General features: G+C 44.0%; 1 protein-coding gene across 1 annotated transcript; it reads left to right on the forward strand.

Moving 5' to 3' along the window:
• Positions 1 to 16,498, forward strand: LOC121303431 (cytochrome P450 2K1-like). The gene is made up of 9 exons (XM_041234135.1): positions 1 to 262; positions 3,610 to 3,775; positions 4,622 to 4,771; positions 5,795 to 5,955; positions 6,701 to 6,877; positions 8,310 to 8,451; positions 14,138 to 14,325; positions 15,615 to 15,756; positions 16,080 to 16,498. Exons 1-9 carry the CDS (start codon positions 62 to 64, stop codon positions 16,262 to 16,264), a joined length of 1,512 nt encoding a protein of 503 aa, XP_041090069.1. The 5' UTR covers positions 1 to 61; the 3' UTR covers positions 16,265 to 16,498.
• The last annotated feature ends 7,568 nt before the right edge of the window (positions 16,499 to 24,066 follow it).

A 24,066-nucleotide genomic window follows, 5' to 3' on the forward strand; every position in this document is an offset into this window, starting at 1 on the left:
GCGTTATTCTGAACTCTGAGATAATTAACAGAGAGCCGAGGTGTCTGTGTTCCTGACAAACATGTCTGTGATTAGTCTGCTCCTAGCTCACACCTCCACTGTGTCTCTGGCTTTAGTTTTAACTGGTTTTATATTTTTATACTTTTACTGGAAATCCTCCAAGTCGTCTAATTACAGCTTCCCCCCCGGCCCGCCGGCTCTACCTGTTATTGGGAACCTGAACATTCTGGACCTGCACCGGCCGTACAAAACGTTGAGTAAGGTGAGTGGCACTGTGGACCAGGCAGGGCGTTAAGATCAGGATTTAAGTGGGTATTGTGGGTATGTTTTTACAGATTTAACATCAGGGCTGTAGAACGAGAAACACGTCTATTTTATTTGCCTTAAGTTTAGATATTTTAGAAGTATTTTAGGCATCTGACTCTGGTTCCCTTAGCAATTAACTACAGTACTGTGTTAAAAACAATCGATCCCTGACTCTCTCTCCCTACTGTAAATGAACAATGCAAAATGCAGAACATACAGACTGACAAAAAGAACATGCATGGACACATTTAGTGCTGGGTTTGCTTTTCTTTTAGTATTTCTTGAATAATATTGTATTGGCCTTCATTTAGAAGGGGATTGGTATTGTATTTAAAGAAGTGTTTTGTGCAGCTGCTCAGCAGTGAAATCAGCTGTCTTAGTGCCGATAACATCTGCCATTAAATATAACATGCAGGCAGGAGGAGTAAAATCATGCCCAATCTGATCTGAAATATGAATGTGTAATATAGCAATTCCTTCATACAACTGTTACAATGGTAAAAACATAGACATGTGTCGTGAAGTACTGTGTTAAAAACAATCAATTCCTGACTCTCCCTCCCTACGGTAAATGATCAAAGCAAAATGCAGAACATACAGACTGACAAAAAGAGCATGCATGGACACGTTTGGTGCTGGGTTTGTTTCTTTCTTTTAGTATTTCTTGAATTCTAGTTTACTGCAGCTGAGCCTCTCTGTGCTCAGCAAGGGTCCCCACAGCTCGACGTGATTAACTTTATTTCTTTATGTGCTGCAATGAAAATCTATTCAGACATTACATGAAGATGGGTTTGCTGTTTTTCCATCCCTAACCCTAACCCATCCTGTTCAAGTGCAGAGTAAACGCTCCCCAGTGTCCTGCGCTATGGGTTCTTCACATACGCACTTACAGTAATGGGCTTACACGGGCTCTGTATTAATGTGTTACCTGAAACAACACTTCCATTTCATTAAGCATGAACAGCAGTTAATCAGCAACTCAGTTATGCATCTACTATGCAGTATTCCTTTAACAGCTTCTGTTTCCTGGAATAAAAAATAAATGACTTGCACTGGAGCTTCTGAGTTAAAAATCTTAGCAAGGACCTTAGACCTATCATGGGGTTTGTAAATAAATCTAGAACTTCAAACATGTAGTAAAACTTGAAATCTCAAATTTAGAAAAAACTAAAAAGTTTTGTAAATAAATATTTATTGTAGCGAGCTGTGTGGGTACTTGAAAGAAGATGCAGGAATCCAGGAAAAAGAACGTTTTTTATTAAACATGATCTGGCAGGTAAAACAGTACTCAGCAACATCAACAACACAAGGCTTACCACACTACTTATATACAACATGAATGGGCTTAGTCGTAACCCTAGTTCCAAATGGCAGGCTGGCACCATGCCAGCTGAGGGTCCCAAGGCGGGTTGGCACCATGCATGATGATGGTCCCAAGGTAGGATGTCACCATGCCAGCTGAGAGTCCCAAGGTAGGCAGGCACCATGCAAGATGAGGTTCCCAAGGTGGGCTGTCACCATGCCAGCTGAGGTTCCCAAGGTGGGTTGGCGCCATGATAGCCGACCCATCAAATGACCTGTTAAAGAAATGAGAGACTCTTCTGTACAGTATGAGTGTTAGTTATTCAGACAGCATTTATTTAGGATATCTTTTAGTCATTTATAATTCTGTTATTTGAACGGATCTGGCACAGATTCACACTGTTATTTATTTACCGGTACAAATGAACAACTAGAAAAGAAACAAATGACAAGCCTTCTGCAGCTCCCTGGGCACAGGCCTGAATTAAAGCAACGTTTATGGCGCAGTCTTCATAATAATGTACCTGTAATCCAGGGCCAGACCTACACTAGCACTATCGCCGGAGCTTCTACTGCAGCTGAGCCTCTCTGCGCTCAGTTAGGGTCCCCACAGCCTTGTATCGGTGCAGTTTCTTGACTCAGTGCGACCTTCTTATTACTCACAATTCATTCAACACAGGTTCTGCTTGCTAACCGAGGGTTATAAGGTGGGCTGGCACCACGCCAGCTGAGGGTCCCAAGGTGGGCTGGCACCATGCCAGCTGAGGGTCCCAAGGTGGGTTGGCACCATGCCAGCTGAGGGTCCCAAGGTGGGTTGGCACCATGCCAGCTGAGGTGACGGTCACGTTGGTCCCTCAGCGCTGTCTGGGACAAATATTGCTCAGAAACAAAAGGAAGGAGATTTTATCTTCAAACTGGGAACTCTGGAACCTCTGGGAATGAACGTTGTATTCTAATAATCATGACACCATCCACAGAAGATTTGTATAATTACAATTCTTGAATAACAAGTTTACTTTACTGTGTTTATTTTTCTTTTTAAACAGCTGAAGAATGGCTTTTGCCCAAAACTAAATGAAAATAAAAGATTTTTTAATCTTTTTATAACTTTTTGTGTATGTTTTTAAAAACCTTTTCTTTCATATGCCTTCAATTTTGTACATACGCACTCACACGCACACAGGGTGCATATGTCACATTTCTAAACTACACAACAGTAAGCTAGCCTATACCAAGTAGCATACAGCTGTGGCCAAAAGTTTTGCATCACCTAGAATTTGAAGTTTGCGACATCATTAAAATATATATATATATATATATATATATATATATATATATATATATATATATATATATATATATATATATATATATATATATATATATATGTATATGAACATAATTTAGATATTTTATTTAACATCATCTAATCAAAGAAACTACAAAATTATATTGCAAAAGTCTACTGGAAGCCATAATAGTAGTACAGTATTTCATGTTAGATTATGAAATGTCATATTTATAATTGGTACTGATAAATAAAAGACAAATGTCAAAAAATGCAGAATACGTTTTTAAAAAGCGTGGCTACCTGGCAATTGTTTCTTGATGGATCAAAAAAAAAAATATATAAAAACTGAAAGTACTCTTGCCCTGCAGCTCGTTCCAGCTGCTGACATCAAAAAAACACATGAAAAAACAAAGGCGATTCTGAGCAGCACACATATGACTAACATGAGAGCAACGGGCTGGCAGAGAGGAAAGTCCCTGTCATCCTCACAACATCCAGACAGAGGAAGAGTTTTAGGAGCAGCACACAAATGTTGGTAGTGCACGGAACACATTTTCTTAAAGTTGGTGGTGCACATGCACTACTGTGCACTACTGACGCTACGCCACTGTAATGAATGGAACATGCCACTTAAATTCGAAGTTTAAACAAGTAGACAAACTTCCCTGCTAATGCTTTGAGAGTCAACTCTCCTCCTCTTCTCTCTCCAGCTCTCAGAGACGTACGGCAATGTGTTCACCTTCCACATGGGTCCCAAGAAGTACGTGGTTTTGACAGGCTATGAGGCGGTCAAGGAGGCTCTAGTAACCCAAGCAGACAACTTCTCAGAGAGAGGCCAGACGCACACCACAAACACTAGCTCTAGAGGCGGGAATGGTAAGAGAGATGCCTCCAGAGTCCCTTCATCCAGAACTGCAGCAGGAATGGCTGGTTCACAGGTGACAGCCAGTGGTGTTGATTGGGCTAATTTACCATTCCAATTGAAACAATAGAAACAAACAGCTTTGTGTTGATTGGTGCTTTCAGTTTAGCCTCTGTGGAGAGCACCAATCATCCAGGCAGAGGTTTCTTGAGTCATTTCAATTGAAATGATGCATTAGACGTTTGACATTATTTGACCCTCAGATCTATAAGGTCTGTTTCTAGCCTAGGTCTAGTTTGAACAACTAAATTTATTGAATACATTTTAACGGTAATATGAGTTTCATAGAAAAATAATCCTTGATATGCTTAAATATCAATTCTTTTGGAAAACACTGCATGAGATTTGAAGACTTTTTCATGAGTTGTTTTCAGCTTGTCCTGTTCTAGCTGACACTCCATCAATTCTCTTAACTAATGATTTGTTCTTGTTGTTTTAGAGTCACTTTGTATCATTGTGTTGAATGTTAGAAAACACCAAAGCTGGTGCACCAGAGTGTGACCAATGACCAGCCCCCCTCCACCACTCTGCCCCTAGAGGATGTAGGAAATACCTCATTGTTTTATGTGGTGGTTCTTACTGCTGTATTTCTACATCCACTATAGGCAGAATGTTGCAGAGGGACCAGTAGTCTAGTATGTATGATAGGTGATCATTGATCTCTGTGTAATAAGATCAGGCTGCACACTGTAGTCTTGGACCAGGCTGCAGGCAGCATCCAGGTTGATACTGGAATGAGTTTCAGGCTGGTTTCATGGTGTATCATTGTAACAATGGTGATGTGTTCATCTTTCCTGCAGGTATTCTCTTCGGTAAGGGGGAGTCCTGGAAGGTGATGCGTCGATTCACCCTCTCCACGCTGCGGGACTTTGGGATGGGGAAGAAGACCATTGAGGATCAGATCATCGAGGAGTCCCAGAGAATGGTGGAGGTCTTCCAATCCCACAAAGGTGACAACCAGACCAAGAGAAGAGATAACAAAGGATTGACCCTCAATGGGGACAAAACAGACCAGACCCAGACAGTGGTGTTGCTAGACGTTATCACGAGTTTAAGAGGTGCAATGAACCTGGGCCCAGGAGACAGGGGGCCCAAAAACACAAAGCCAATTTGCTTTTTACAGTAGTGTTTCTTTTAAAATAGAAATGTATATCCTAGAGTCAGTATATAGGACTCACAAATTAAAAAACGTGATTGCTTCATTTTCAGACCGTCTCTAGTCTTCCGCCACGTATTTTTTTTCAACTGAGAGACTGCTGTGATGGGTTCAAACTAAGAGGCTGCTAATAATAATCGCTGAAAATTGCGTGAGATTTTTTATACTAATGCGTGAGAATAGGCCCAAATGCACAAGTCTCACGCCCCAATGCGTGAGTGTCAGCAGCTCTGCACAATAACTTTTTCTTTTTTAAATGGAGGTTGGATCGTTAACTAAACTCAAAACCTGATTGGTTATAAAATGTCAGTGACGGATGCTCAGAAATGATCGACAATGAAACAAAAATCTGGGGGGGCAAACGTAGGGCAGATGTTTATGGGGAGGGGGGTATTTGCCACCTCCCTGCTTGTTACGCCCCCCCCCCCCCTAACCCTAACCCTAACCCTAACCCTAACCCCCCCCCCCCCCCCAAATTAACAAATTGGTGTCCGGTCTGTGTTTCATATCCTCTGCTTCTGAGACACTTCCTTCTGGTTAGCACATCTCTAGACGCTGGTAATTTGTTATTTAAAATCATTGCATAGAAAGTAGGTTCACATTCTGCTCTGCTATTTTCTGTTGTGACTTTTCTTATTTTAAAATAAAACTGTAAGAAAGTCAAGCAGACTAACTTTTCAGCTAGTGCCCTCCTCTGAAGAAAGTAGGCTTATGTTTTGGCTGCTGCTTTTGTAGATCCATAAAAATATATAGTTTTATCTTATGATTCTTAAGTGTTTGACGTTACGGGTGGCTTTTCTTGTTCCCCCACTCTAAGGAAAACCCTTTGACCCCCAAATGATCATCAACTCTGCTGTCTCCAACATCATCTGCTCCATCGTGTTCGGAGACCGCTTCGACTACAGCGACTCACAGTTCCTGAATCTGCAAAGAATTGTGAACGAGAATGTCAGGCTGGGTGTGAGCCCCAAGACACAGGTACAGTGTAGTGATTAGAGCTCCTGCTCAAATTGATCAGCTCTGCTAGTGTCTGCTGCATTCAGGTCTGATTTATAAAGCTGGAGTCAGATCAGATGAATATAAGATCAAACTCCTATTAAATCATCTAAAGATCTGCAGTAGGTTTGTTATTGATGCAAGTATTGCTGACGTTGCAATTGCACATCCTACTGCTGCACGTATTCAGATTCTGGCTACTATTGGCTGTTTGGCAGATCGGAGACATAGCTGGCATTTCACGAGCCTCTTTTAGCACATTGATGCCTGGGGTTTGGGACTCGGTCATTTCACTCAATTCAATTTCAATAGAGGGAACAAATGCAGGCTGGAGTAAAAAGGGATTTCCATTCAATTGCTGGGTTCCCCAAACCAAGTGCTATAGATTGTAGTCGTGTAGCAATTAAAGCATCAAGAGTGAATTCATTTAATTTTGTGAACAGAAAACAGTTCCATTCAATTAATGTGCAGGTTGTATCTGATGTCCATCTCTGTCTACTAAATGGAAACATTTCCACATGTGAACAAATTAGAAAAGATTTAATTATGCATGCAGAAATTCTTTGTGTATGAACAAGTCTATTAATTTATTCACGCACAAATGATAAATATAGATCTTTTTTTTCAATGTGACATTGTGTAGAGTAATACAGTAATCCTTTAATCGAGGATCATTACAGCCATTTCCACCATTAAACTCCCCCTCTTCTTCCTCCTTGTCTTTCAGCTGTATAACATGTTTCCTTTCCTGGGCTTCTTCCTGTCCGATCACAAGAAGGCTCATCAAAACGGAACAATGTTGCTGGGGTACTTTAGAAACATATACAAGGATCTTAAAGACACTGTGGACAGCAATGACCTGAGGAGCTTCATCGACACGTTCATCTCCAGGCAGAGAGAAGAGGTAATATCAGCACAGCAGAGCCTGGCTATCAGGGACTGGTGAGGGACCAACACTGTGGCCTCATGGGGAGTGCTATTAAAAGATCTTTTTTTCATCACATCATTTTTATGCCCCTCCTATAGTTTGTTTCTTTTTGTCTATTGCTTAGTAACAGTTAATGAATACAAACTGCAGTATATTTGTCCACCAGCAGGTGGGGATTTTGTCAAACCCACCAAGCTTTTCAGAAGAGCAATAACTCAGCACTGCTATCAAAGCACTGAAGAGGGCAGTAGCTCTTTTTAGACCTGTGTGTATTCATTGTATTAGTGTAGGGTTAGGGTTAGGGTTAGAGGAGGGCAGTAGCACTGTTTAGACCTGTGTGTATTCATTGTATTAGTGTAGGGTTAGGGTTAGGGTTAGAGGAGGGCAGTAGCACTGTTTAGACCTGTGTGTATTCATTGTATTAGTGTAGGGTTAGGGTTAGGGTTAGAGGAGGGCAGTAGCACTGTTTAGACCTGTGTGTATTCATTGTATTAGCGTAGGGTTAGGGTTAGAGGAGGGCAGTAGCACTGTTTAGACCTGTGTGTATTCATTGTATTAGTGTAGGGTTAGGGTTAGGGTTAGAAGAGGGCAGTAGCACTGTTTAGACCTGTGTGTATTCATTGTATTACTGTAGGGTTAGGGTTAGGGTTAGGGTTAGAGGAGGGCAGTAGCACTGTTTAGACCTGTGTGTATTCATTGTATTAGTGTAGGGTTAGGGTTAGGGTTAGAGGAGGGCAGTAGCACGGTTTAGACCTGTGTGTATTCATTGTATTAGTGTAGGGTTAGAGTTAGGGTTAGAGGAGGGCAGTAGCTCTGTTTAGACCTGTGTGTATTCATTGTATTAGTGTAGGGTTAGGGTTAGGGTTAGAGGAGGGCAGTAGCACTGTTTAGACCTGTGTGTATTCATTGTATTAGTGTAGGGTTAGGGTTAGGGTTAGAGGAGGGCAGTAGCACTGTTTAGACCTGTGTGTATTCATTGTATTAGTGTAGGGTTAGGGTTAGGGTTAGAGGAGGGCAGTAGCACTGTTTAGACCTGTGTGTATTCATTGTATTAGTGTAGGGTTAGGGTTAGGGTTAGAGGAGGGCAATAGCTCTGTTTAGACCTGTGTGTATTCATTGTATTAGTGTAGGTAGTTTTTTTCTTTCTTTTTGATTTACTCAGTTTTCTATAAATTAGTCTCTACAGCTCGTTAGGCCTGTGTAGAAAATGCTTTTTTTAGGTGTGTAGGATTTATCTTTTCATTCCCCATCTGTTTTGGCCTGTGTTTCTAACAGTAGTTTTGTGAAGGTGCTTTGTTACAATGTCGTTGTTGTAGATTTACCTGCACAGTTTATCACTGAGTGTTTGAAGCTGTTGATGGATCACCTTGGAAAGGAGTTGTCACTGATGTCCTTCATTGTTTTACAGGAGGCCAGAAACTCCAACAAGTATTTCCACGAGGATAACATGGCCATCACATCTGGGAACCTGTTCGCTGCAGGGACTGAGACCACCTCTACCACCCTGCGCTGGGGGCTGCTGCTCATGATGAAGTACCCCCACATTCAGGGTGAGTGAGGGGGTACCCCCACTTTCAGGAGGGAAATGTGTTCTTCTTTTAAGAGAGAGACACAGACACAGACACAGAGAGAGAGAGAGAGAGAGAGAGAGAGAGAGAGAGAGAGAGAGAGAGAGAGAGAGAGAAGAGAGAGATTTTGACTTTTAAGATCCTTTATTAAATCATTGCAATTAAAATCCATTCAATAAAAATAAGGTAAAGCACAACACAATTAAGATACTTGCTGGCTCCGGGGAAACCTCCCCAGGCTACGGCATAAAATCCTAAAAAAAAATCACGTTCTCCATTAAAAACAGATTTTAACCAAATAAAAGGAAATTCTGAAGTCTGAAGGCTGCCATCCTGCTGGTAATGCTGACCAGGCCTTGCCCAACCTTCATCAGAGGGGAGGTACAGAACTGCTGGCCTCAGCCAGTGTCTCTCGCTCCAGAAGAAGTCAATATTTTCTGAGTCTCCGCTACCATTCCCCGTGGAGGGTCCAGACATGCCATCTTGTGCCATAACATGGAGGCCACTAAATTATTGATGACCAGGACCCTCCCCTTGAATGATAGCTGAGCCAGCAGCCCCTGCCAGCTGTGCAGCCGCTCCCTCACCTTATCCACCAGGCCCTCCCAGTTCCTCTGCATGAACAGCTCTGTCCCAAAGAACACCCCCAGCACCTTAATCCCAGTCCTGTCCCACTGCAGGGCCTGAGGCAGCGTGGGGGGCCCCCCCCTCCTGCCAAACACCTGACAGGAAGGTGTTGCATATTGCCCAGTTTATCCGTGCTGACGATGCTCTCTGAAACACTGCCAAGCTCTCCTTCACGGCCTGGACGCCCCCATCACTGCACACAAACACGTTCACATCATCAGTGTGGGCTGATACTTTCACAGAGACAGAGATGAGTGAGGCAGGCACAGCCCAGCCAGACAACCTGCCCCTCAGAAGATGCAACAGTGGCTCTATAGACAAGGAGTACAGCATGCCAGACTGAGAGCAGCCCTGTCTAATGCCCCTGCTCACCGAGAAAGGTTTGCTCAACCCATTATTAATCTTTAAAACGCTAAAAAACATTAGAGTATAAAAGCTCTATGTAAGAGATAAAAACAGGGCCAAACCCAAAGGCTTCCAGGACTTTCACATGGTAGGTGTGGTCGACCCTATCAAAAGCCTTCTCTTGATCAAGGGAGATCAATCCCACATTAAAATGACACATTTCGCTCAGAGTTAAAAAATCCCTAAATAAAAACAGGTTATCAAAAATAGATCTTCCAGGGATACAATAACTTTGATCTTTGTGTATTACTGTACTATACATTTTCTAAGTCTATTTGCGAGACACTTGGAAATTATTTTTTAATCGGCACATAACAGCGAAACAGGTCTCCCTTCTTGGGCAGCAGTGTGATCACTGCCCTGCGGCAGCTGAGAGATAGTTCTTTTTTCTCCAGACTCTCCTTTAGCACCTGGAAGAAGTCCTCCCCGATCACCTGCCACAAATATTTGAAAAACTCAGCGGGGGAGGCCATCTATCCCAGGCGCCTTCCCACTGGAGAGTTGTGTCATTGCAGTGGTCAGTTCCTTGAAGGAGAGCTCTGTATCCAGACCACTCTGCTCCTCCTCACTCAGGCTGGGTAGATCCTGGAGCAGGGTCTCTGTGTCATCAGGATCACACTGTTCTTTTGTGAATAGCTGCTTGTAGAACTGCACAGCCACCTCACTGATCTCCTCTCTGCTGTGTAGTTCTCTGCCGCAGGGTGTCCACACACATCTCAACTGCTGGCTTAACACTCTCTTCTCCAGGCTGAAGAAGGAGGAAGTGGGAGCATCCATGTCCCTCAGCTCCACAAAGCGAGAATGCACCAATGCCCCCTTCACCTTCTCCTCCAGCAAGCTGCCCAACACATTTCTTTTTTCTTTTATTTTTTGTAAGGCTTGCTCATTAGAGTGATCTTCGTTATTTTCTAAATTTAGAATGTCTCTCTCTAACTCCCTGACTGCTTTGTCCAGTGACCTGGTTGCCTCCAGAGTGTACTGCTGACAAAAAATTAGAATTTGTTTGTTCCCAATGTCCCACCAAAGTTAAATCTTGATAAATGTTCCTTTGTTTTTGCCAGACTTTCCAAAACTATTTAAAAACATTTCCAAATTTGAAGTCTTTTAATAATTGAATGTTAAAATGCCAATAAGATGATTTGTGCCCTTCGGTTGGAATAAATACATTGACTAACAGGCAGTGGTGGTCCAATAGACTATTGGGAATGATACTTGCCCCTACCAAAAAATTGATGTGACAACAGAATGAATAAAACTGGTCCAGTCATGCCCTAGAAGTGTAATTATTACGAGACTGGGACCAGGTGTACTGTCAGGCATGAGGGTGCAGACATCTCCAAGCGTCAACCAGATCACTGGACTGTAACACTGCAGTCAGCCCTCTGGAGGATTGAGGATGTGGCTCCTCAGTATTCCTATCCTTTGTAAAATCTGTAGATCACCCCCAACCACTAATACGTCATTACTATTACATTTTAAAATGGTTTGATTCAACTTGTTAAACAATACAGTTCTTTCTCTTCCTGTATTTGGTGCATAAATATGTATAAAAGTAAGGTTAAAGCCAACTATTTGTGTCTGTACTTTTAAAAGCCGCCCTTTCTCAAGCTCTTCAATTTGCTTTACACTGACACCCAGGTCTGATTTAAAAAGCACTGCTAGTCCAGCCCTGGTGCTGGAGCCGTGACTGAACATACACTGACCTCCCCACTCTGACAGCCAGACGGCCTCATTCTCCTGCTCAATGCGCGTCTCCTGCAACATCACAACCCCAGCCCTTTCCTGCTTTAAAAAATCAAATAACTACTCTTTTGAAAGACTGTCTGCAACCATTAACATTAAAAGAAATAATAATAGACTTCTCCATGACAGCTAAAATATTTAAGACCATCAAGTTAAAACGAACACTAAAAAATACAAATAAAAATGTATTAAAATGATGTTTTTGATCGTATCATCTTCTTTACAGTCTGTACGATTTTTTTTTAATGGTATCTCTGCTGATCTAGCTTTTGTGTCGTCTGCAAATTTAACAAGATTGCTTAATATACCAGAATACTATACATGCACTCAATTTCCTTGCCGTCTGCCCCGTCTTCTTCAGCGGCCTCACCTCTCCCCACAGCCACAGCTTCAGCCTCATCCTCAGCCTCAGTACCCCCTGTCTTACTCCCTGTCTCGTAGTCAGACTGGGTCTGTTCTGTACTGCTTTCTTCCTCCAGGCAAGGTGGCACAGCTTCCGGGAAAGACGTTAGCTCCTCATCTGGCATCAGTTGGGGATCGGCAACCTTCACGCCGGGACACTTCTTTCTGCTGCCCACAGACACTAACTTAGAGTCACGCTTTATCTCTCCTTCTTCAGGCCATTTGCTTTTCTTTTTCTTTTTTTTCGCTAACGTTTCAAACTCCTCGTTTTGTCCAGACTCTGCTCCTGAGGCTGCTGGCGCTTGGCTGTGTCTCTTGTTGTGGTGTCGACTCAGCTTCAGGCACCGCTGACTGGGGCTCTGCTGGCTCCGCTGACTGGGGCTCTGCTGGTTCCGCTGACTGGGGCTCTGCTGGTTCCGCTGACTGGGGCTCTGCTGGTTCCGCTGACTGGGGCTCTGCTGGTTCCGCTGACTGGGGCTCTGCTGGCTCCGCTGACTGGGGCTCTGCTGGCTCCGCTGACTGGGGCTCTGCTGGTTCCGCTGACTGGGGCTCTGCTGGTTCCGCTGACTGGGGCTCTGCTGGCTCCGCTGACTGGGGCTCTGCTGGTTCCGCTGACTGGGGCTCTGCTGGCTCCGCTGACTGGGGCTCTGCTGGCTCCCCTGACTGGGGCTCTGCTGGCCGCTCCTGACTGCTGACTGGGGCTCTGCTGGTTCCGCTGACTGGGGCTCTGCTGGCTCCGCTGACTGGGGCTCTGCTGGCTCCGCTGACTGGGGCTCTGCTGGTTCCGCTGCCTGGGGCTCTGCTGGTTCCGCTGACTGGGGCTCTGCTGGCTCCGCTGACTGGGGCTCTGCTGGCTCCCCTGACTGGGGCTCTGCTGGCTCCGCTGACTGGGGCTCTGCTGGCTCCGCTGACTGGGGCTCTGCTGGCTCCGCTGACTGGGGCTCTGCTGGCTCCCCTGACTGGGTCTCTGCTGGCTCCGCTGACTGGGGCTCTGCTGGCTCCGCTGACTGGGGCTCTGCTGGCTCCGCTGACTGGGGCTCTGCTGGCTCCGCTGACTGGGGCTCTGCTGGTTCCGCTGACTGGGGCTCTGCTGGCTCCGCTGACTGGGGCTCTGCTGGTTCCGCTGACTGGGTCTCTGCTGGCTCCGCTTGACTGCGGCTCTGCTGGCTCCCCTGACTGGGGCTCTGCTGGCTGCACTGACTGGGGCTCTGCTGGCTCCCCTGACTGGGGCTCTGCTGGTTCAGCTGACTGGGGCTCTGCTGGCTCCCCTGACTGGGGCTCTGCTGGCTCCGCTGACTGGGGCTCTGCTGGCTCCCCTGACTGGGGCTCTGCTGGTTCCGCTGACTAGGGCTCTGCTGGTTCCGCTGACTGGGGCTCTGCTGGTTCCGCTGACTGGGGCTCTGCTGGCTCCACTAACTGGGGCTCTACTGGCTCCACTGACTCGGACATTGCTGGCTCAGAGGGCTGCTCGTCCTCCCGCTCTCCCCGATCGCCCCCAACCTCCTCCCCGCCAGGAGCTCCCTTATCCTGCTCTGCTTCAGCTCAATACCTGTTTCTCGGCCACTGTTTTCTTTGATGTCCCTGAGCTCCACATTTTAAACACCTCATCGTATCAGAACTGGCGAAAACGAAGAGATTCTTCCCCTCTACATTAAAATTCCACGCTACCTCAATTACTAAATTAAGGTCGTTTTGTAAAATAAACGCTTGCCTTCTAAAAGACAAAACATGTTTCACACTGGGAATTTTACAACCTAGAGGGATCATCTTAATGGGATTCATTAATTTTCCATATTTTGATAATTCTCTTTCCAGTAACTCGTTTCTTAAGAAGGGAGGGGCATTAGGCAGTATTACTTTGGTTACGAGTGTTACTCAAGGTGAAACTTCAATAAAAGACCCCTGCACACTAAAACCCTTCTCCACCAGCTTATTGACCAAATCCACATCAGTTAAGAAAAATGACTAGAGCCTTATTCATTCTTGAAGCTGATTTTATTTTGTCAAAGCCCACAACCTCTCCTACTGCCACCAGGCAATCCTCCACCGACACCCCGATATCAGGCACCCAGCGACAGCCATGCCGACGAGTCAATATCCCCCCTCCCCCAGAACTACACTCCATATCAGTGCTTAGTTTGCTGATCTAGAATCAGCATAACAAACAACAAAGACTTAACACTATTACCAACAAATATGAACCAACAAACATAAAACACAGAATATATTAATATATAAATAAACTGCAAAAGCTTAGACTCTCCTGAACCGCAACTCCTGTGCTCCAATCACCACCTGGCTCCTCCCACAATGAGAGTGAGAGAGAGAGAGAGAGAGAGAGAGAGAGAGAGAGAGAGAGAGAGAGAGAGAGAGAGAGAGAAATCCTGAACTGAACACCCCCTGCTTGTCATTCAGTCCTGGGTCCTCTCAATCAGATGCACCTCTTAACATCAGTAATTGCAGTGTGTTTGTAAATCCTCCCCATTGACAGACAAAGTTCAGGAGGAGATTGAGAGTGTGATTGGGAGGGAACGCCCCCCACAGGCCGAGGACAGGAAGAGCATGCCCTACATGGACGCCGTGCTGCATGAGATCCAGAGAGTGGGCAACGTGGTGCCCATGAACCTGCTGCACGAGACAACAGGGGACACCACCTTCCGGGGGTACAGGATACCCAAGGTGAGACAGAGACAGAGAGTGTATAGGGGTGGTCTGGTCCACAACTTCATCCCGCACATTCCTGTTCAAATGGAAAACATACAGACTAATAAACCAACAAGGACTGTTTGAAGACATTGCAGTTCCTCCATGTCCAACTTCAAACACTCATCATATAATACTATGCTCCCTCTTTATTTCACTAAATGACTTATTTACACATGTAGAAAAACATGAATTATTGAAAACAGTGAATTAGTGAAGAGCTAAACATAACCCTCTGCCATTCCCATCTCAAACCAACAGGCCTCTTTGTAACCCTAACACTTGCCATTCCCATCTCAAACCAACAATCCTCTTTGTAACCCTAACCCTCTGCCATTCCCATCTCAAACCAACAATCCTCTTTGTAACCCTAACCCTCTGCCATTCCCATCTCAAACCAGCAATCTTCTTTGTAACCCTAGCCCTCTGCCATTCCCATCTCAAACCAGCAAGCCTCTTTGTAACACTAACGCTTGCCATTCCCATCTCAAACCAACAATCCTCTTTGTAACCCAAACCCTCTGCCATTCCCATCTCAAACCAACAATCCTCTTTGTAAACCAAACCCTCTGCCATTCCCATCTCAAACCAACAATCCTCTTTGTAACCCTAGCACTCTGCCATTCCCATGTCAAACCAGCAAGCCTCTTTGTAACCCAAACCCTCGCCATTCCCATCTCAAACCAACAATCCTCTTTGTAACCCTAACCCTCGCCATTCCCATCTCAAACCAACAATCCTCTTTGTAACCCAAACCCTCTGCCATGCCTATCTTCACCCACCCCCTCACCCCCCCCTTTGTTTTTTTGGAAAGTTGACCAAATGATAGCTTCAAGGGTGGAGAGAGATAGGGTAGGGTTAGGGTTAGATAGATTGGAGATAAATAGGGCAGGGTTAGGGTTAGTTAGATTGGAGATAGATAGGGGAGGGTTAGGGTTAGATAGATTGGAGATAAATAGGGCAGGGTTAGGGTTAGTTAGATTGGAGATAGATAGGGGAGGGTTAGGGTTAGATGGATTGGAGATAGGTAGGGTAGGGTTAGATAGATTGGAGATAGATAGGGGAGGGTTAGAGTTAGATAGACTGGAGATAGATAGTGGAGGGTTAGGGTTAGGTAGATTGGAGATAGACAGGGGAGGCAGTGTGTTTTGCATTTTGAAGAGGCTAATTCATAAGTACAGTGGGTTAATTCCTAGAGTATTACTCCTTCTGGAATGAGCTTTTGACAAAAGCAAGGTTGCCGCTTATTTCTGTGTGTCCCCCAGGGTACCCCAGTGATCCCGCTGCTCTCCTCCGTGCTCTCTGATAAGACACAGTGGGAGACCCCTCACCAGTTCAACCCCAACCACTTCCTGGATGAGCATGGCAAGTTTGTCAAGAGAGACGCCTTCATGCCCTTCTCAGCAGGTCAGTGTGTCAGAGAGAAGGGACCAGGTTAGACAGGATTGGGGCTAACCCCCCTCCACCCCGGCATTTTAAGAGCAAAGGGAACTGGTATCAATAGAGGTGCAACAAGCAACCAGTTTCCAAATGGAATATAGAACAGGTAACAATCGCTACAAAGTCTTCAGATTCAGAGGAAAACATGTTTTCCATTTCAGGATACAAACCAGTATGTTACTGATCTGTGTTTACTAATCCTGAAGTCTCTGTGTGCGGTGCAGTGTGTGAGTGTTGCAGTACGAGTCAGTAATCCTCTAACCCCCCCCCCCCCCCCCCCCCCCCCCCAGGTCGGAGGGTGTGTCTTGGAGAGACCCTTGCCAAGATGGAGCTCTTCCTCTTCTTCACCATGCTCCTGCAGAAGTTTCACTTCCGCCCGCCCCAGGAGGTCAGCCCGGAGCAACTGGACCTCACCCCCACCCCTGGAATCACCTCCGGCCCCCAGCCCTTCCAACTGTGCGCCCTGAGCCACTGAGAGACCCTGTGACACTGCGACCCTGCCTTACTGCATCTGCTAGACCTTACTACAGCCACTGACCCCTCACACTGGACGCTATTGAAATGAGGGAGTCAATTCATTACAATTTTTGATCGGTTAATTTATTGGCATTAGAAAACGGTTCAGTACCGTCGGCCAATCAGCTTCCAGTTCTAGCGGGCTCTAATAGACAGTAGATGCCCGCTGGAACGTCTCGACGCCAACTCAGAATCAAATTTAAAATGAATCGACGCAAGTGGTGGCTTTTTTCTTTTTGACTTGCTGTATTTTTAAGTGTAGTAAACATCTATTGGACAGTAAATACTAAACAAAGACGTAATTGGTCAAAATGAATTTTATTATCCATCAAAACCAGCCAATCAATACTTTGTATTGACAAAAGCAACCAATCTTGGACCTGCAACTGCAGAGAGCCAATCACAGCATCTTTCAACAACAACAAAGCGAGATGCGGACAGTTCAGTAATATCGCTCCATTCGTATATAGATTCAGCAGAGAAAGGCTTTAGCTGAAGGTAGAAACATGGTGAGTTGGGAGGCTTTTTAGAGTGGTATTTAATGAGAGATTGTGTTGGTAGTTCAGACTCTGTTTAATGAGAGATTGTTGTTGGTAGACTCTGTTTAATGAGAGATTGTATTGGTAGTTTAGACTGTGTTTAATGAGAGATTGTATTGGTAGTTCAGACTCTGTTTAATGAGAGATTGTATTGGTAGTTCAGACTGTGTTTAATGAGAGATTGTGTTGGTAGTTCAGACTGTGTTTAATGAGAGATTGTGTTGGTAGTTCAGACTGTGTTTAATGAGAGATTGTGTTGGTAGTTCAGACTCTGTTTAATGAGAGATTGTATTGGTAGTTCAGACTCTGTTTAATGAGAGATTGTGTTGGTAGTTCAGACTCTGTTTAATGAGAGATTGTGTTGGTAGTTCAGACTCTGTTTAATGAGAGATTGTATTGGTAGTTCAGACTCTGTTTAATGAGAGATTGTATTGGTAGTTCAGACTCTGTTTAATGAGAGATTGTGTTGGTAGTTCAGACTCTGTTTAATGAGAGATTGTATTGGTAGTTCAGACTCCATTGTACACGGGCTGTTCAGTAATTGTTCTGTTCATTCCTCAGGCAATGCTATGATTTAACTAAATGAAAACTCAGTTTTTCTCTTTTATATGTATGTCATCTTTTGTTTTTTTATTTTAAATGTTTGACACTATTATCTTGGAATGTCTTTACTCCGCGTAAAGGTACCTGATGAATCAGTACAAGTTCAACATTAATCTTGGTTTTAAGGTGTTTGTTTTCTTTTAAAAAATAAACTATGGGATAAATAATGTTCTAATAGTGATAGTGCACTTTCGTTGATGGTTCTACTGTGTGATAGTTGCCCCTGACGTGGACCTGACCCCGGCCTCTGTCCTACCCACCACCCCCCTGAACCCCACCCCCACCCCCGGGGCCGGCTTCCCCTCTGAGGCACTCAACGAGCCCAAGAAGAAGCTACACCCTACACAACACAACGTGGTTCGGTTGTTTTGTTTTGTTTTTTTTAATACAGCGCATCTTTATTGGACCAAAGGGAGACACAATATGTATGCAAACTATCAGGTAGTGGTATACTGTTACCGTTGGAACAGCACGCTTTTCTGCTATCGTCCATGCAAAATGCCTTTGTTTCTTCTTAAAGTACATTTGTCCCGATGAAGAGACCTATTCTGTAATCCAGAAACTTCATGTAGACCCCAGATGAACGCAATAATAAAATGTCCAGAAACAAACCTGTGATAGTGCAGTCACAGAAAGCCCAGCCACCCACATACTCACTCCCACACTGTCTTCATCCTCTGGTAAATCCACACCTTTTCCCCTGGTGTGCAGGGTTTAGTGATGGTGTCCAGGTCACGGTCAGCAGAATCAATCGAAACAGCAGAAGAGCTGCTTGGCGTTGTGTTTGGAGCTGCTCTGCACACAGGCTAAGACAAGCTGACAGCTTTGTGGAAAGCAGCAATACAGCACAACAGCAAGCAGCGGTTTCTTTATTTCAATTGTGATGGCAAATTGACTCACATGGGTGCTCACTGAGGAGAACTCCAGCAGAATAATTGCTTTTGTGCAATTCACTATATAACGACAGAGTTGACGTGATCAAACCAGAACAAAAATATAAACGCAACATGCAACAATTTCAAAGATTTTACTGAGTTACAGTTCATATAAGGAAATCAGTCAATTGAAATAAATTCATTAGGCCCTAATCTATGGATTTCACATGACTGGGAATACAGAAATGCATCTGTTGGTCGGTGATGGTGGTGGATGAATGGCACGATGATGGGCCTCAGGATCTCGTCACGGTATCTCTGTGAATTCAAATTGCCATCGATAAAATGCAATTGTGTTTGTTATCCGTAGCTTATGCCTGCCCACACCATAACCCCACCGCCACCATGGGGCATGCTGTTCACAAACCGCTCGCCCACACCACGCCGTACACGCTGTCTGCCATTTGCCCGGTATAGTTGAAACCGGGATTCATCCGTGAAGAGCACGCTTCTCCAGCGTGACAGTGGCCATCGAAGGTGAGCATTTGCCCACTGAGGTCGGTTACGACGCCAAACTGCAGTCAGGTCAAGACCCTGGTGAGGATGACAAGCACGCAGATGAGCTTCCCTGAGATGGTTTCTGACAGTTTGTGCAGAAATTCTTCGGTGTGCAAACCCACAGTTTCATCAGCTGTCCGAGTGGCTGGTCTCAGACGATCCCGCAGGTGAAGAAGACGGATGTGGAGGTCCTGAGCTGGTGTGGTTACACGTGGTCTGCGGTTGTGAGACCGGTTAGACGTACTGCCAAATTCTCTAAAACGACATTGGAGGCGGCTTATGGTAGAGAAATTCTATGGCAACAGCTCTGTTAGACATTCCTGCAGTCAGCATGCCAATTGCACGCTCCCTCAAAACTTGAGACATCTTTGGGATTGTGTTGTGTGACAAAACTGCACATTTCAGAGTGGCCTTTTTGTCCCCAGCTCAAGGTGCACCTGTGTAATGATCATGCTGTTTAATCAGCTTCTTGATTTGCCACACCTGTCAGGTGTATGGATTATCTTGGCAAAGGAGAAATGCTCACTAACAGGGATGTAAACAAATTTGTGCACAAAATTTGAGAGAAATAAGCTTTTTGTGCGTATGGAAAATTTCTGGGATCTTTTATTTCAGCTCATGAAACATGAGACCAACACTTTGCATGTTGCGTTTATATTCTTGTTCAGTGTATAATCGCAGAGACAGGAGACAGGAGACAGGGAAAAACCAGTAACTGAAAATTACAACTTTCCTGTTGTTAGCTAGGGTGTAGTAAGTAATTGAAGTTAAATGTTTTGTGTGTTGGAAGAACCATAATTCAAAGCCTGTTTGTTTGAACTGTGAACTTTTACCACCTACACAGACCATGCTACCGCACTAGACAGTACAACCTTGTGGTTTTTTTTTCTCCTGTTGACACCAATGTTGAGTCACACTCAATATAGAGACCACAATTTGCAATAATTCTCTATAACACAACATTGTGTGTTACTGCAGACTACCTGAACACATGAACCCATAGAGATAGTGTGTTACTGCAGTCTACATGAACACATGACCCCATAGTGATAGTGTGTTACTGCTGTCTACATGAACACATGACCCATAGTGATAGTGTGTTACTGCAGTCTACCTGAACACATGACCCCATAGTGATAGTGTGTTACTGCAGTCTACATGAACACATGACCCCATAGTGATAGTGTGTTACTGCAGACTACATGAACACATGACCCCCCTCATCCTCGTTGCTTCTGCAGTCATATTGTGCCCATCCTTCCGAGGCACACTCCCACGCCGGCTCGTTCTCCTAAAAGCACAGGTCGTCCGCTTCCCTGTCCAAATCAGGCTGTGGCTCTGAGGGCGTCATGCACTGGAGCTGCCAGGCCCATGGAGTCAGAGCAGCACCTCAGTGTATGTCAGGTCCCAGGAGTCATTGCAGACTGTGATAAACCTTCATGGTAATGACAGGCAGCTAGAACTCAAGAGCAGCTCCTGAGCACTTATACTAGTGTATTGGCACAGGCTTATCAACACAGACTGGATTAAGAGGCTTCTGAGCTCAAATAATAGTGAATTGACACAGGCTTATCAACACAGACTTGATTAAGAGGCTTCTGAGCTCATATAATAGTGAATTGACACAGGCTTATCAACACAGACTGGAGTTCAACCAGATTTTCTGAAGCAAGTAAACATATAGCAAGCAAGTAAATATAGTGCAGATTAGGAAATACACTAGCAAGGAACAGTTCATTGAAATTGGGTAAGTGGTATTTAAGACCTTCATTAGGCAAGCAAATGAGATGTTAGTATCAGGGTATAATAAAATGGTGGGGTGATAATACGCTGTCAGTGTTGCAGCTGCTGGGTCTGGTATTACACAGCCTCTCTTTGCTGTTGGTATGAGTGCAGCTAGCAGCGGTCCCTGTGAGTGAAGGTCTCAGTGGAACATTCCTGGGAGCAGTGCCAGGGCTATGTGTGACACGTGAACTCTACCTGCATGTGACAGTCACACTCACACTGCACTGGGGCAAAGGAACCAGCACTGACCTAACTGAACAAACTCACTGGAGTCAGTGTTTAATGATCTAAACACAGTGGCTTGAAGCACCTGCCATATGCTGCCCACACTTCTGTGTTAGGAGCTGTCCCTCGAACAACAGTTTGGTATGCAAATAAAATGCATTCAGCAATATATACCAGCTGCATCTCTGCCAGGATTTACTGTGGTAATCTTTTATAAGGGGGACCCATATTGTAAAATATGTTCTGTTTTCTCACACAGAAAGGAAGGCCATTCCATTTTTGAATAGAGGTAGCTTTAGTACTCAGCCCTTCATCCTGTTAATAACTTGATTCAAAAACAGCTGAATAAACATAAGAATTAGCAAAGCTTCTCATTCCTAACTACAGTATAGGGTCTCTATTACAGTATTTATAGGAACGTATTCAGCAGATTCCTTTCATTCAAGGTTTATAAAGGGCTTAGTGCCCTACCTGTGCCCTACCTGTGGTAAAGTTAACAGCAGCCTTTGTTATAAAGTTTATCAGTGGGGTTATTGACTGTGTGAAAGGTAGGTTAGGAGACAGTGGGTGTGCTTATTGTGTCAGGTCTCTATGATCCCGCCCACTGCACTAGGTGAAAGGATACAGACTGTAGAGTTACAGTAGTTTAATGATTCAAATCAGTGATTAATCTAATTGATTTCAATCCACTTCCATCAGGTTTTTGCTCACACAGTAATTCATCTTGTTGATGCAAGTCCTCCCTGCCCCTGTGTGTAGAATGGGACCATGTTAAATCTCCTCAGTATCTATGCTTCACTGTGTTATATACACATATTTTGTTTTGTTTCTTTCTTGACAGGGCAGCTTTTCGTACTGTAGAGAGTCCACGTGAACAGTTTGAAAAGAACCGGTTTGCTGTTTAACGTGCTGGAATGGCATGGTTCAGTCCATTTCAAATTTCAATTTCAAAATGACACCATTCAGTATCTTCACTCAAAGCTCTTTGGGACTCGCCTCCGAACTGAATAAGTCAACTGTCCATGCTTTACAACTGTCCATGCTTTTCAACTGTCCATGCTTTTCAACTGTCCATGCTTTTCCACAATTACACCCACCCCCACCCCCCCACCCCCTCCTCCACATTCTGACATGGACTGTCCTAGACATTGAAATCACAGCTGCTTATTCTTCCTTTGTCATGCTGGAGCTTCTGATAATCTTGCTCTGTTTCCACAACCTTTGCAAAATGAGTCCAGCACCTGCTTCAGCATCTGTACAGAGCATCCAACTGCACCATTGGAGGATGGATGGTATGGGGGTACCAAAGTGGGTTTGATTGCATTCATTTTCAGGAATTAGGTAAATTCAACAGCAGTGAATTGAGGACTGTTGTCAGAGACAAGTTCCTCCGGAAATCTGTAAGAAGAGAACAGGTTTAGAAGAATTTCCATGTTTTTTGTCATTGTAATTTGTATCATGTGGAAAACTGCTAGCCATTTTAAGTGGCTGTCCACCAACACCAGAAAATAGTTCCAGTTCTTTTTGGCAAAATGGATATGAATTCTTTGCCATACTCGAATGGGCCATTTCCAGGGATGTAAGGGCGCTGCAGGTGAAGCATGATTCGTACTGCCATGCAAACATTCAATTTCCTCTGTCCTTATCCAACCACGGGCACCAGAAACAGCTTTGGGCTAAATCTTCATACGACACATTCCAGGATGCTTTTCATGGAGATTATCTAGCAGTTCTCTGCTTTGTGATTTATCTTCTCTAGGGCGGGGTGCAGGCTCTCAACATCTCCCTAATGTCCCAATTATTGTGCATGAACCTGTATTCAGACAATGTTACTCTGATTCTGTAATGTCCCAGTCTGTTTCACACTTCATCACGCTGCTATGTGGTGCTGGCGGTGAGCAAGATGTCATCTATCTAGGAAACATTCTACATTATGAAGACATGGTAGTATTTGATCCAGCACTGACTGAAAGACTGAATTAAAAAACAGATGAATAAAAGGAAAAATCAGCAAAGCTGCTCATTCCTAACTGCAGTGTAGGGCCTCTATGACAGTATTCATAGCAACTTATTCAGCAGTTTCCTTTCATTCAAGGTTTATGAGGTTTATCAGTGGGGTTATTGACTGTGTGAAAGGTAGGTTAGGAGACAGTGGGTGTGCTTATTGTGTCAGGTCTCTATGATCCTGCCCACTGCACTAGGTGAAAGGATACAGACTGTAGAGTTACAGTAGTTTAATGATTCAAATCAGTGATTAATCTAATTGATTTCAATCCACTTTCATCAGGTTTTTGCTCACACAGTAATTCATCTTATTGATGCAAGTCCTCCCTGCCTCTGTGTGTAGAATGGGACCTAATGAATAAGTCTCCTCAGTATCTATGCTCTCCTGTGTTCTATATGCAGAATTTTGCTTTTTTCTTGGCATGGCAGCTTTTCATACTTTACAGAGTCCACAAAGAGTACAATAATAATAATAATAATAATAATAATAATAATAATAATAATAATAATAATAATAAAAAAAAAACACAAATATGTGATAGTAACTCCTGGAAGACGCTCAATGTTAACTACAGCAATGGAACTACAGCATATTCCTTATTTAACACACCGAAGGTGTATTAGTTTTGGCAAAATGCAAAGTAGCGCATGGAAACTTTTAAAAAACTTTATTGCTTAAGAAAACATAAGCACATAGTATACAATAATAAGAGGATTCCCATCTCTTTGGATAACAAAGCTCTGTACATTACATTAACTATACAAGCATTGCCAGGGTATTATAACTGAACTGTATTATTACAAGCTCTGTACATTACAATAACTATACAAGCATTGCCAGGGTATTATAACTGAACTGTATTATTACAAGCTCTGTACATTACATTAACTATACAAGCATTGCCAGGGTATTATAACTGAACTGTATTATTACAAGCTCTGTACATTACATTAACTATACAAGCATTGCCAGGGTATTATAACTGAACTGTATTATTACAAGCTCTGTACATTACATTAACTATACAAGCATTGCCAGGGTATTATAACTGAACTGTATTATTACAAGCTCTGTACATTACATTAACTATACAAGCATTGCCAGGGTATTATAACTGAACTGTATTACATTGTGAATACATTAAAGGGATCATGTATTTTTTGCTTTTTTT

This window comes from Polyodon spathula, chromosome 32, assembly GCF_017654505.1.
Source record: "Polyodon spathula isolate WHYD16114869_AA chromosome 32, ASM1765450v1, whole genome shotgun sequence".
Lineage (NCBI taxonomy): Eukaryota > Metazoa > Chordata > Actinopteri > Acipenseriformes > Polyodontidae > Polyodon > Polyodon spathula.

What these genes read in the sequence shown, in the direction of transcription:
- LOC121303431 (XM_041234135.1), top strand. Translation starts at nt 62, where the DNA reads ATGTCTGTGATTAGTCTGCTCCTAGCTCACACCTCCACTGTGTCTCTG. An exon ending in GTGTGAGCCCCAAGACACAG is followed by an intron (nt 5,956 to 6,700) that starts GTACAGTGTAGT and finishes CTTGTCTTTCAG; the next exon opens with CTGTATAACATGTTTCCTTT. An exon ending in GAAGTACCCCCACATTCAGG is followed by an intron (nt 8,452 to 14,137) that starts GTGAGTGAGGGG and finishes CCCCATTGACAG; the next exon opens with ACAAAGTTCAGGAGGAGATT.